A 13,903-nucleotide genomic window follows, 5' to 3' on the forward strand; every position below is an offset into this window, starting at 1 on the left:
CCTCAGTCTCCTCCAGCTGAACAGACCAAGTGCCCTCAGCTGCTCCTTGTGTGGCTTCACCTCCAGACCTTTCCCCATCTTCATGTCCCTCCTTCAGACACTCGCTAAGAGCTTTAGATCTTTCTTACATTGTTGCACCCAAAACTACATACAATATTCTTGGTGAGGCCGCCCCAGCCCTGAGCAGGCCAAAACAGTTGTGTCCGTCCCCGCCCCCTCTCCAGCCCAGCCAGCAATGCTGGGTCTGGTGCCCCCAGGACAGGGATGTCCCTCGTGGCTCCAGGGCGCTGCTGACTCACATCCAACTGGCCATTGACCAGGACCTCCATGTCCCTTTCATGGCACGACTCTCCAGCATCTTATTCCCCASTTTGCTGGTACATCCAGAATTGTCCTGTCCCCGGTGCAGAATTCAGCCTTCATCTTTGTTAAATTTCACATAGTTGGTGATTGCCTAGCCCTGAAGGTCTCTCTGCAGGACCTCTCTGCCCCTGAGGGGACAGCTCCTCCCACTTTTGTATCATCTGCAAACTTACTTAGTATCCTTTCCAGTCCCGCCTTCAAGTCTTTAAAAGAGGATTTTTAAGAGAACTGTGCCTAAGATGGCACCCTGCAGAACTACACAAAGGACAGGCTGCCAATCTGATGTCACCCTAGCGACTGTCACCCTTTGTACCTAACCCATGAGCCAGTTGCTCACCCTTCACACGATGTGTTTATCCAGCTGTGGGCTGGACACTGAAATCCAAAAAGATTACATCTACTGACTTTTCTTAATCAGCTGGGTTAATAGGCATAAAAGGAAATTAGTATTGAGAAGCAGGATTTTCCTTTCATGAAGCTGAGCTGGCTGCTTGATAACCAATGACTGTGTTGTCCTTCAGGTGTTTTTCAGTACCTCCCAGAATAATCATCATCATCATCTCCATGATTTTACCAGGCACTGGAGTAAGACTGACAGGGCTTTAGCTTCCAGGATCAGCCTTCTTGCCCTCTTTGAAAACCAGGACCTCTCCAGATTCACAAGACTGTTCAAAAATCAAGAGAAGCCTCATGATAACATCAGCCAGCTCTTTATATATTCTCAGATGAATCCCATCAAATCCCATGGATTTATAGGGATGTGGCTAGAGCAGCAGATCCCTCACAAGTTCAGGGTTAACTGGGAGTTTATCATTCTAACAGTCACAGTCCTCCAGCTCAGGGTGCTGGGACCTCCTTAGTTCATCATCAGTGTTGAAGATAGGGGCAAAGAAAGCATTAAACATCTCTACCTTGTCCATGGCCCTGTTTGTGAGGTGACCATCCTCATCCTGTAAAGGGCTGATGTCATTTCAGCACTGCCTCTTGCCATTAATGTATTTTAAAAACCGTCTTTTTATTGTCCCCCCCCCATTTTTGGCAACTTCAATTGCAATGAGCTTTGGCCACATGAATTCTCTCCCTACAGTGGTGACCAGCATCTCCTTCCACATCACCTGACCTTGCTTCCACTGGGCATACACCTTCCTTCTTCACCTTACCTCCACTAGAAGATTCCTGTTCAGCCAAGGTGGCCTTCCACCTCATCTGCTTGACTTCTGATATTTAGGAGTTGTCTGCTCCTGTCCCCTCAGGAGCCGGTGCTTAAAAAGTAACGAGCACTGATGGGCCCCAGCACCTTCAAAAGGATTTTCCCAGGGGACTTTACTTACTGGTTCCCTGAGCAGCCTGAAGTTTGCTCTCCTCATGTCCGGGGTTGAAGTTTTGATGGTGCTTTTCCTCCTGGCACCAGAGATTTTAAACTCAATTACTTCAAGGTCGTTGTGGCAAAGATAGCTACCAATCCCCAACAAGCTCGTGAGATCTTCTATGCTGACGAGCAACAAATCAAGGAGGGCATCCTTCTGAGTCAGCTATCTTAGCAACTGTACCATGAAGTTGTCATTCAGGTGTTTCAGGAATACATAGGGAGTATATGAAAATTGTGTTAAGAAACAGAAAATAATTTAAAGCCTGCTGTAGATCTGATTACCATCTCCCCATGGAATGTGTTCCCTATGTGTCCAGGTCATTTTATTGTAATAATGCATTTGAAATTAACCTCTTATGAAATGAGAAGAGTAAAACATTCTGGGGTTCTGCCTGTGCCAAATCAAAGCTTCTGTCTGGAAGGTGAAATGTAAGCAATATGCGGTTATTGCTCTTTTAGACATGCAGTGACTAACAAATAAGAGAAACACAGTATATCAGTATATCAGTTTTAATACAACCTTTTCCTAAATGGCATTTTATGCTGGAAAGTGCAGTGCTACCATTCACAAGGGAAGACTTGTGAGTTAGATGTAAATTTAATGTGAGCAGGAGTACGTTTCATGGTTTCTCAGACACTGTCACAGCACACTACTGATTAAACACTACATTGCAGATCAAAAGAGATGGAGTCATCAATTTTTGTTGGAAATGGGTTGTATAAAACAACATATTAACTTTGCTGTCTGGTCCTGTCCACCCCCTGTTGCCTTGAAAGGGCCAGTTTTTAATGACACAGACACGGTTAAGGGGATAAAAAGGGTTTTACCTCGGTATTTGGGATCCCAGGTGCACAACTTGATGGCAAAATGCACACCCGTGTATAGCACAGATACAAGTTTTATAGGTTTCAGGAATTAGCATATCTACATAGGATTCCCTGATAAGAAATTTAACAAATGCAGTAATGTCCCCCTATTCTAATGAATCCCTCCCCAGATGAGGCCAGAGCTTAGTTTACACAAGATGTTCCAGAGAGAAGGCTTCACCTAAGGCTGGAGCCTCGAGTTTAAGATAGCACAGGGCATGATGACTCCTTCCTCAGGATGTTTGGTCTCTCTGCCCAGCAGAACTCCTAAACTAAGCTGGAATATCAGGTTCCAGGAATTACAAGCATGTGGGCTAAGGGGTACAGGTGGATGCATAGAGGGTACAGAAAGCGTAAAAAGGAAGAGCAAAAATCATCAGGCATCACCCCCATCCATTCCTCCTCTCTCCACCAGTCCTCCCTTCCCCTGATTTAAAAAGAAATGTTTCCTGCTCCCTCTACTAGTGTTCACTGGTGGTGCTGAGCAGTACTGGATATGCTGTTCCAATGTGGTGCCCGTGGCGCCAGACAACCAACTGTAGCTCATACTCATCTATCTTCACTCTTTCACGTGAGACTGTTTCTTCAGACAGCAGGAAAATGATGGTATAAATGGCAAATTCAAACTCCGGGCTGACACCAATAAAGGTGCTTCCAATTGGCTTGATTGAGTCCTTCCAGCTGAACTGGATGCTCAAAACTTGATCATCTCTGTCAGGCTGAAAGCATAAACAAAACAAAGAATAATCTCCAACACAGATGTGACGGCTACAATTCCTGATTCCAGATTTTTGAGAGCTTTGTACAATTCAGTTATCCTTGGTGTGCCTGGGTGCTATAGCCAGAGAGCACTTTTTTCCCTGACCTCTGGAGCATACATTACCATTTATCCCAACTAAGTCTCATCAGTGTTGCAATTCTGGAAACACCAGCACTTGCTTTTTTAAATAGTTTTTRCAAAAAAGCCACAAAGCATGTTAATATTCATTCTGTTTAAATACAATTACATACTGTATATAGTTATTACTACTCAAAAAACTGAGCTGATGATTGCATCATTACACCTTGTTCCATTACAACTTTTATCTCTGAATCTATTTGTCTTACTTGCAAAGGCCTCCTGCTTGTTCTTACCCTGGTTTTATTCTTCCGAGCCACATATCCCTTGTAATCAATCTGGCTGCGCTTTTCCTGAAGGTAAAATTGCACCCAGTTGTGCAAACCTAAAATCTCTTTACCACGCCTTGTTTCTCCTACAAAAACATGCTCAAAGCCACAAGAATCAGGCCTGTAATTAAGGGGGGAAAAAAAAAGAAGAAGAAAGAATTATGTGTAGGTCTTTCATAGGTTTCATAGAGTCATAAAATGCTTTGGGAAGAGAAGTGAAAAGTTATCTAGTTCCCTCCCCTGACAGGGGCAGGAACACCTTCCACTATCCCAGACTGCTCCAAGCCCCATGCAACTTGGTCTTGGACACTGYCAGGGATGGGGCAGTGACAGCTTCTCTGGGCAACCTGTGCCAGGGCCTCTCCACCCTCACAGGGAACAATTTCTTCCCAATATCCAATCTAAACCTCTTCTCTGTCAATGTGACACCATTCTGAAGCTGTCTTCCACTTCTGTGTGTAACAGATGGTACTCGGGTTTATATTTACCCAGATCAGAATAGCACAGAGATTATCAGTGTCTATATCCATCAAACATACCTGTCTCCTTCTTTCCTGGCATAGAGCTGGAACCAGATGTCATAAAGCTGATGCTTGAAATCGGCAAGGGTTGGCTTTGCTAGTTTTTTTTTCAGCAGATAGTCATGAGCTAGCTGAAGGATAGAAAATTAAAATATATACACAGTTTACTTTTGTAATTCAGTGTTTTCAACAACAAAAAAAAAATCTGTGTTACTCACTTTCATGACTTGTGTTGCTAAAATTGCATCAAGAAAACAATTGTTTTCAACTATTTCTTCTGGAGTCACTACTTCTGCTACACCAGTTGATGTCTCATAGTTGTCCAATAAGGAGATAAAGGCTGCAGAAAAAAGAGAAACTTTCAGCCTGCTCATATGCCTGATCCAGGCATTAGAGTGCTATCATAAAAAGACACCATAGGATATGCCTTGGCAGCCCTTAGAGAAAGCCATTCCTTTATATGTCAGATTCCACTCTCAGGTACACTGTGAGGCGTAGGGCTGGAGGTGACTGTAGCCAGATCATTGCTGTACTTTTTTAAGATGTTTTTTAAGATAGACAGCCACTGAACTTCCTTATGGAGCCAAGTGCTGAAGTAATAATGAGTTTCTACCAAAATTAATCATATCTGACCACCACAATTACAGACACAGGCGAAGGAACTTGAGCTATACTGGCAGAAGGTTTTGTGGGCATTATTTCAGTAGAGGAATAGTACAGCATAAAGCTACATGCGATGGTTTGAGCTTGAGAAAAATTAGGGAAGGAAACATACATTCCTAGACATGGCTGAAGTTCAGCCCCCAACAGAAATGCAAGAACTAGCTGTGGATCTAGTACCACTACTGAAAGGGCTTGGAAGCTCTTTGTGAGTACAGGAGTAAATATTTGGTGTCTTTTTCATTACATAGAATCATAGAATGCTTTGGGTTGGAAAGACTGTAAAGATCAGCCAGTTCCAACACCCTGCCATAGGCAGGGACACCTTCCACTATTCCAGGTTGCTCAGAGCCCCATCCAGCCTTGCCTAGAACACTGCCAGGGATGGGACTGCCACAGCTTCTCTGGACAAACTCTGTCTCAACCACCATCACCGGAAAGAATTTCTTTCTAAATTTTAATCTTAACCTACTCTCTGTCAGTGTGAAGCCATTCCCTCATGTCCTGTCACCCTTGTCAAGAGTCTCTCTCCATCTTTCTTGTAGGCTCCCTTCAGGCACTGAAAAGCCACAATGAGTCATCCCAAAGCCTTCTCTTGTCTAGGCTGAACAATCCCAACTCTCTCAGCCTTTCCTCCCAGCAGAGCTGCTCCATCCCTCTGATCCCCTCGGTGTCCCTGCTCYGGACTGGCTCCAGCAGCTCCCTGTCCTTGCTGTGCTGGGCCCAGGGCTGGATGCAGCTCTGCAGGGGGGGCTCAGCAGAGCAGAGGGGCAGAATCCCCCCCTCCCCTGCTGCCCACAGGGCTCTGGGCGCAGCCCAGCACAGGGTTGGTTCTGGGTCCCAGCATACATGGCCAGGGCAGGGCCAGCTGTCACCCACAGCACTCCCAAGTCCTTCTCTCAGGGCTGCTCCGTCTGCTCATACAGCCAGGACTGATCCCAGGGATTGTCCAGACCCAGGTACAGCACTAATAGTTGGTCTTGTAAAACCCCATGAGATCCCCTTGGGCCACTCCTCGAGCTTGTGGTAAGTGTCTCATCCTTTTTACTTTCTAGTGGCAAAACCAGAGAATTCAGATTTTGCCTACAGCATAAAAGAATGTTCCTCCTGAGGTTCAGGTACATGTAAGCTCCATGCAACTCTTATGAAAATTCCCTTCAAATGACCGGCAGCCTGATGATCCTCACCGCCATTCAAAATATATATAATGTTATATTTTAGGTAAAAACGTAAAAACCAGCACAGATTTTTTTTATATCACGTCCACTATTAACAAAAGAGCAGGTCTCACTTGCAAAAGTTTTTATGCTCTTCAGGCGTTCTTCATTTACATTTTGAAACAGATGTCTGGCTGCATTGTCCTGGACAGCACTGTCACCTTGCTGTGCTGGACCTGCTTTTCCCTAGGAGAAAACCAGAGGAAAACAATGTAAGGAATAAGATGCCCTTGAAAGAGAGAGTGCCTGCCCCTGTAATAAAAACCTCAAATCAAACCTCATAATGCTATCAGAATTCTTTGTTAGGCATTGTCTTCCTGTCAAACAAGAGCAGACATTACAAAACTGCCAGCATAAAGAAAAAACAGATGATCTCTGACTCTGTAAGAGCCTGAAATCTCCCTGTTGACTCAGAGATGATTGTGATAGCCCATGTGATAGTTCAGTAGTGCTCAGTAACCAGCTGTGCTATTATGCTATATACATCCCAAATGGTAAATAGAAGTAATGTAGAGCAAGGGCTCCCTCCCACCACAAATAAATAAAAGGGAGATTTGGGTACCTTCTGTCTCTGCAGTTATAAGGAGGCCTTCCTGATAATTTTCAAATTTCTATTTCATAAAGGGCATTCTCAAGGAAAGAAGATAGAAGATGAGTAGCAGTTTGTTAACATGAGCTTTGTTCTGACAAATGGAAAAATCATATGGGAGAAGTTTTCCCTACACATTTTGGCTTGAGGTAGGTACCCCTATTTTGAGTTTATCACCAACAGAAAATTATATGTTATAATATGAAGCAACATTAGAATAAAGTGTTTGAGTAACATCAGAATAAAGTGAGTTCTTGTGGAGTACAAAACTGGATTCTGAATATTCTGGCCGGTTGCAATTTGTGGCCAAAACACATGGTCATGTTTGCACTGCATTGAGCTAGCAAAATGTGAAATGGCTGCTTATCAAATCTCTCACTCTTCTCCCACAGTTCCCTGGGACTGAAACCAACACTCCTGAAATCTTCTTCACTCACACCTCTGTGCTACTCTCTACTCTTCCAGGAATTCCTCAAATTCCTCCCTTATTCCCCTAAGAATGACATGGGACCTCTCTCCCCTTCTCTCTTGCTGCAAGTCACCCAGACCACACACACAAGCTACCATTCACCACTGAAACACTCAGGGTGGAGGGGGCCCCAGCACATCTGTAGTGCTGCTCAGAGTGTAGTTAACACTGAATTCAGACTATATTTCCCAGGGTGTCATCTTGTTGGCTCCTGAAAACCTCAGGAGATGGAGATTTCATAGCTTCTCTGGGCATCCTGTTCCTTTGCTGCTGTTGAATTTCATCATGTTCCTTCCTTAGCCTATTCCTCCAGCCTGCCTATGACCAGCAGAAGAGAAGCCCTGCACTTGTACAAACCAACATCATCACCACAGTTGCTGTCATCTACAAAAGTGGATGTCATCTACAAAAGTGCACTTGAATTCCTCCTCCAGCTCACAGACAGAGATATGAAATATTGCAGGGCCCAAAATAGACACCTGAGAGACTCCATTTATATCCAAAGGCCAGGTAAGTGGGAACTATTTGTGTTCTGCCATTCCGTCCCTTAAGGGATGCTCCTTCACTGGATGTGACAAAGCACAGGCAACTTTTTTAGCAAAAGGCACTTTTGCAGGCACCTTTTCCTGCAGCACCACACTCTTAATCCTTAATCCTTACTTAGCAATTGGTTACCTGCACATCAATGGTGTAGTCTTTCCCAGGTGTGAGGCGGTGAACATCTGCATCCCACATTTCATTGAAAAGCTTAGAAAGTTCAGGATTTAAGGCCTTCCTGTCAATTAATACAGAGGAATACACGTGTTAAACAAAGGCACATGCTGTTATTTCTGCAAGTCACTTCGAGAGTCTTCTAATGTCACTCCATGTTCTAGATATCAGCTTGTCATCAAGTTTTTCTTTCTCCCCACACCTTCCTGTCAGTGCCACTGTAAAAACCCCAACACTTATGGTGCACATTCCTTTTTAAAGAATGCAGATAACCTGTAAGGAAACCTGAGCTTTCCCTAAGGTTTCGTCAGAGTATATTTCAACAAGTTCTTGTTGATAAGTCTTCCTGTGGTTTACCATGCAATGAAACAAAAAGGAAGATGGTGGTGTTTCATTCCTCAGGATTCTGCACACAAACCAGAGGCAAGTGGGAGATTGTTACCAGTGTGCAGTAACACTGCCAACAGAACAGGAAGCAAAGAGTTCTCTATGATGCTTTTCTAGCAGCAATCATTTAAACTCATCCTACCCCTTTTCCTTCAAGGAAGATTCCACACTAGAATGCTTTTCTTTGCCATGTGATTATCCCGGCATAAAGGCAGCATGACAAAGGGTGAGTAAGGCTCTAAACACAGGGTCTGCCTACAATAAATATCCCTCATGCACTGATCTCTGATGCCCATACAGACCTACCCAAGCCTCTCCTTCTCTTATTTTTAATGGAATCTTGTCCTGCATAATAGTGTAAAGTTTTCAGAAGTCTATCCATTCATCGATTAACAAGATTTAGGAAGGGTTGTTATTGTGATGAAGTATTCRGAGGTAGCTCTAGTTTCAAGTACATTATGTTCACACCAAGAGGAGATCAAGACAACAGAGTGGAGAAGAAGAGAAGTGGATTAACCTTTACATGACTGATATCGGCATCAATCAGTTACAAACCAGCAGATGCATCAAAGCCCAGAGAAGAACCACTTGATAATTTTGAATTCTCTTCCAAAAGAGATGTTTTCCAGAAAAAGAAGAACAGTAAAGAAATGTGACAACAATTGGCATTTCTTTTATCTTTTTGGGCAACTTGCCATAATTTTAACAACTGGTTCTCCCAGAATAAACTAAGGCACCTTCAAGCCCAGCTCTGAACCTCTGGTTATTGTTATGTCTTCTCCTTCTGTTCTGGCCAGGATGGCAATAACTCACTGCATCCTCCTGCGAATGTCAAATTCCACGCTCTCTAGCAGAAAGAGCAAACAAAGATTGTGGCAAGGGCTCAAGGGCAGGGCAGATAACCATAACTACTGCAGCTGCCACACCTCAGTCTGCCTGTAACCGTGGATCTGAGCCCTCATGTTCCTGTGCAATGCTGGAGACACTGACAGTCGATTTTCCCTTGGGTTCTCTGGTACTTTGGGATAGTTGTGGATGGGAAATCTACAAGATCACTTGAATTTTTAACTGGGCTTGAACAGATGCCAATACCTGAAAAAAGGAAAAGGACGAAAAATTCTAGTCTATAGGAGCCAAAGTTTATGTTAGTCCGAACGTGAAGGGAAGATTTCTGCTTGGAACAGGTACTTGCATGGATCTCACCGTGGAGAAGGAGGCTATCACAAAGGAGCTGTATTCAGCCCCTGCCCAAAATGCAGGCTCTGCTTGTACAACAGAAGTGGGGTTTGTGGCATCACATTATTGACACTGGCTGGGCAGCCCAAGTGAGGCCCCTGCTCAATGTCCCAGGGAGCTGCCTTGTGGCTTAACTCACCAACAGCAGCAGTTTTATTTATTTCCAGCCATACCTCCATATTCTTTCCAGAGCCTTAAGAGCAAACCCTTCTCAAAAGAGCTTACAAACCAAAACCAAACAGAAAACTGCTCATCTCAGCAGCTCAGCTGAAGTCCCAAGAACAGGACTGGTGAGTTCACAGAACAGTATTAGAGATGTTTTTCAGACCTCCAAACCTTTACCTTGGACTGCCCTAATTTCATTGGATCACTTTTGTCCTAGGTTCTGGACCCTTCTGCTTTCTGTTCCTTTGCACCAGCTGATCCTGTTTGAGGATCATCATATTATGTTTAAGAGAGTTTTTACTTAGGAAGTAACTGCTAGTGGTGGAGAGGAGTCTGTTGCCTGCTGAATATCCAAGGTATGTGAAACATTAGGGAGGGTCTCAGTTGGGTTTTGTTATAATATTTTGTGCCACAGATGCAGTATTTTATAGACATATATTTTAGTATGTGTGTATTTTGGTAAAAGTCACATATCTAGGAGAGATATGTCATCCCTTTAATACCCACTGCTTGTTCTCAGTTCTTGGCAGATTAGTCCTGTATTTATAAAACAGTGTAGGGCTCTGTTTGACCTTTCCTCCTTTAGAAATATTGTGGAATATCTCATGAGCTCAAGGTGTCTGCTCAGGAGAGGGTTACAGCAAGAGTGTACCTACACATTTCAATTCTCATTTTTGTTTAATAAGTATACTTCAACTAAATTTATTCCCAAAACTGAAATCACTAGATTTTACACAATAAAAATCTTTACTCTCCTTTTCTCTGCTACCACAATATCATCATGGACTTTTCCTCTCCTTTTCATTTTCCCTTTAGTTTCCAAACAGACAGAGCACCTGTATATGCTGTAACTGAAGATTTTTAAAACATACCCTTGCCAAAGCAAAAAACTTGTCTAGCAACTTACACAGTCATCTTGTAAAAACTCTTTCTGGATGATATTTCTTTAAAAAGGGCCATAAACTTAGCTTACACATACAAGGTGAGACAACTTCAATGAGAAGAATGAGAAGATGCCCAACACCTTCATGCAAATCCATGACACACCAGYATTTAGGTAAGGTTGTCTTGGAAAAGAGTATTGTGTATTTACTCGCTGGTTTTCAACACAGTGGTATGCGTGACTCAAAACAGAGATTTTTATCATCAATGCTCAATCCCCTCCCTATGGTGAAAGCTCTGAGTTGTTAGATTTATGCTTTCACATAGAATAAATTATTTCTGTGCGAGAAGTCTGGCCAATTGGATTTCRTCCAGTTGGAGCCTTGCTTGGATGTGCTTACGTGAGCAAAGCACCAGCCCAACAACAACACTCAGTCTGCACTTTTAAGAGCTGAGAAAACTTTTGGGGGACGCTCTTTGCAATAGTAATTGATACACAAGCTGTGGTTAGAGCAGAAGAATCTAACATTTTCATTTGATTTTTCATTCTACCCAAAACAATGCTCCAAGAAGAAAACTTTATTGCTATAAATCAGAAATTACTCAAGATATGAAGAGTATTAAAGGTCACTGGCARATAATGTGAGCAAGTCAACAGTGTCAGAGCAAGAAAAACATGTATTGCAAATGTGTCACATGAAGCGCTGCAAAGAAGGTATGAACATCTTCTCCAAAGTAAATTTACCTTCAGAGATCCTTTCAACAACATGCAATTTGATACATCCTTTAACCTTTACATAGAGAAGAAAAGGATTTAGAATACCTGATGAACAGCCATTTACAAGAAGTTTCCAATCATTTAAAAAACTTGATTCAAAGTTGTGAAATACATGCAACAGCTAATATGGCTTACAGAAGATAGAAGCAATTCTCTAGATTTTCATCTTATGCCAGTGTCTATGTCTTTTATTTGAGTCAAGTGATTTTTTTTTTTCATTAAAAGCTGGTATTTGAAATACCAAAGGATAAATAAGGGAGGTTTTGTAGGTGGAAAGGAAAAGACAGTGTCAAGGGGCAAACATAAGAGTAGGCACCTACCAGCAAACAATCTGTCAAAGTGATATTTGAAGAACTGATTCTAAGCTATGTTTAAGCACAATCTGATCTTAGCATTGCCTTTATTTTAAACTAATGGTTCAGTAGCCTAACGATGTTTTACACTGTGGTGAGTTTGTAAAACAGAATAGAAAGAGGAAGAGGGTTCTTGTGCAGCATATCACATAATATTCRCCCTTTTACAGATAAATATATCCCATCCCCACTACCCTTCCTGTTAGAGAAGAATTGGTATGATTGTCTCTTACCCACTTGCCATGCCAGGAAGAAGTTTTTTCTTAGCAGATGCTCTGAGCAGTACTGAAGCTCAGCAATCCTCCTGAAGTCCAAGGCACRGAGCTGTGCTCCTCTTATACTCCTCCTGCCTGCTGACAACTGTCACTCAGCCTGACAGGAAGGCACGGGAGAGGCAGGAGGTGCCAACTGTCACAAGAGTCTAAGGCCAACACCACAACTCATGCCTCTCTCAGTGCAGGAACACTCACACCAGGAAGTCAGAGCCAACTGTAATAGGCTCCTGCCTCTCCTTATCTTGCAGTTTGGATTATTTGCCAAACAGATTTTACATCTCTGAGTGAAGCTTGAGCCCAGAAATAAGCACTGCAAGTCTGAAAGCCTTGAGACAGATGGGACATTGTTATTCTGTATCCAGTTATTATTTGACAATAGAAGGGAAGCTTTTAATCTCAGATGATTAATCTGAAATTAAAAAAATACATAGGTGGGGAAGAAAAAAACCCCAACAAATGCTTCTCTATTTACAGCTGAAACTGCCAATTGTGATCTTGTGAATACTAGGAGATATTATAACCAGGAAAAGTTTTAGAAAGGCAGAACTTTGTATGTGCCACTGGAAGCAAGTGGTGGCAGGTGCTGGTAGGTGCAGGTACCCACTCCAGTACCTGTCCTGGGAAACTTGCACTTATTATGTGGCTAAATTAACCTTCAGATAGTTTAAAGCTTACTGTTAGTCACTTGGTACCTGTAGCATTATCTTCATAATAATAATTACAATAATTAATTACTGAAAAGCATCACTTTAGTCCAAACTATATATATATGTACATACAGAAGCCAAAATGGCTTGAAGTTAGCTACCAYTCATACAAATGGTTCTGCACTCCTGGTCCATGTACCCCTTCAAAGAATCAATTCAGAGCCAAATAGCACTCCTGGTAAYTGAAGACACCTGRCACATAGAACTGCACAGGGAACAAYGCATCTGCCCACTTAAAACTCWTRAAAGCAAAACTTCCTTCTGACACTGGCAAGGGAAATTAAAGTATMTCAAAATTGAATATCCTTAATTTTAACAGAAATTTTCTTTACCATTTTTGGTTAATATTTATTGGAGTTAGGGTAAACAAGGTAAATGACAAATATCCAATGCCCTGGATTAGTCAACTGCCCYAGTTTATCAACTGAATGCAGGAACTCTTTTTCCTATGCTTTCATTTAAAACAGAAAAGCCTTTGGGCATATTCTGTCTATAAGAAAGTTGTGACTTCTTTAGTCACATTAGCAGAAAGAGCCCAGATGGGAGCCCAGGAAATTTTTGCATACAAGCATCTTCACTGGAGTCAGCGGTTTTGAGTCAATCTTTAATAAAATTACAGCTCRGTCAGTAACATCACCAGCAATGTCACAACTGTGTACTTAATTTTTTTTTAAAACTTCTGTCTTTTGATTTAGACACTGAGCTAAGAAAAACACAAAGATCCTGAAGAGAGTGAAAGGGTGTGTTTGCCAACAGAAACAAAGCACTGATCAAAGGCAAATTAGATCAGCACGGAATCTGCGTAATTTCTGGGTCTAATGCAGGAAAAAAAAGAGTGCAGAGAGCAGTTTTGTTGTCTACATTGGTTGGCTTCCTCCACAGCAGAGCCCAGCCAGTGCTTTGTCAAACCCATTGCAAAGAGCAGTGGATGTGGATTTTGTGCAMGAGTTGAGGCCAGGCTGCCCCAGTGCTCTGTTCCTCTTTATCTGTCACAAGGGAGTGGGGAGAGTCTTTGGTGCTGTCTCACTCACATGTGACCAACATTTCCAAAGGAGTGGAGCAAGAAACTTGTGGAAGGTGTTCTACCTGACAAAACTACCACCTCAAGCATCAGATGCTGACCTTTGCCAAGGTTAAGGATCAAGGATATCCTGGGAATAAAACATATTTCTAAAGCATGTAGGCAT

The 13,903-nt window shown here is 42.6% G+C and overlaps 1 protein-coding gene across 1 annotated transcript; it reads right to left on the minus strand.

Moving 5' to 3' along the window:
- Positions 1–2,234: 2,234 nt before the first annotated feature.
- Positions 2,235–12,202, minus strand: LOC130576105 (poly(U)-specific endoribonuclease-A-like). The gene is made up of 7 exons (XM_057370493.1): positions 11,968–12,202; positions 7,898–7,997; positions 6,239–6,350; positions 4,506–4,627; positions 4,306–4,418; positions 3,734–3,887; positions 2,235–3,318 (listed from the first exon to the last, which is right to left on the minus strand). Exons 1-7 carry the CDS (start codon positions 11,976–11,978, stop codon positions 3,061–3,063), a joined length of 870 nt encoding a protein of 289 aa, XP_057226476.1. The 5' UTR covers positions 11,979–12,202; the 3' UTR covers positions 2,235–3,060.
- Positions 12,203–13,903: the final 1,701 nt, after the last annotated feature.

This window comes from Malurus melanocephalus, unplaced genomic scaffold (genome assembly GCF_030028575.1).
Source record: "Malurus melanocephalus ecotype Western Australia unplaced genomic scaffold, MMel_1.1 scaffold_128, whole genome shotgun sequence".
Lineage (NCBI taxonomy): Eukaryota > Metazoa > Chordata > Aves > Passeriformes > Maluridae > Malurus > Malurus melanocephalus.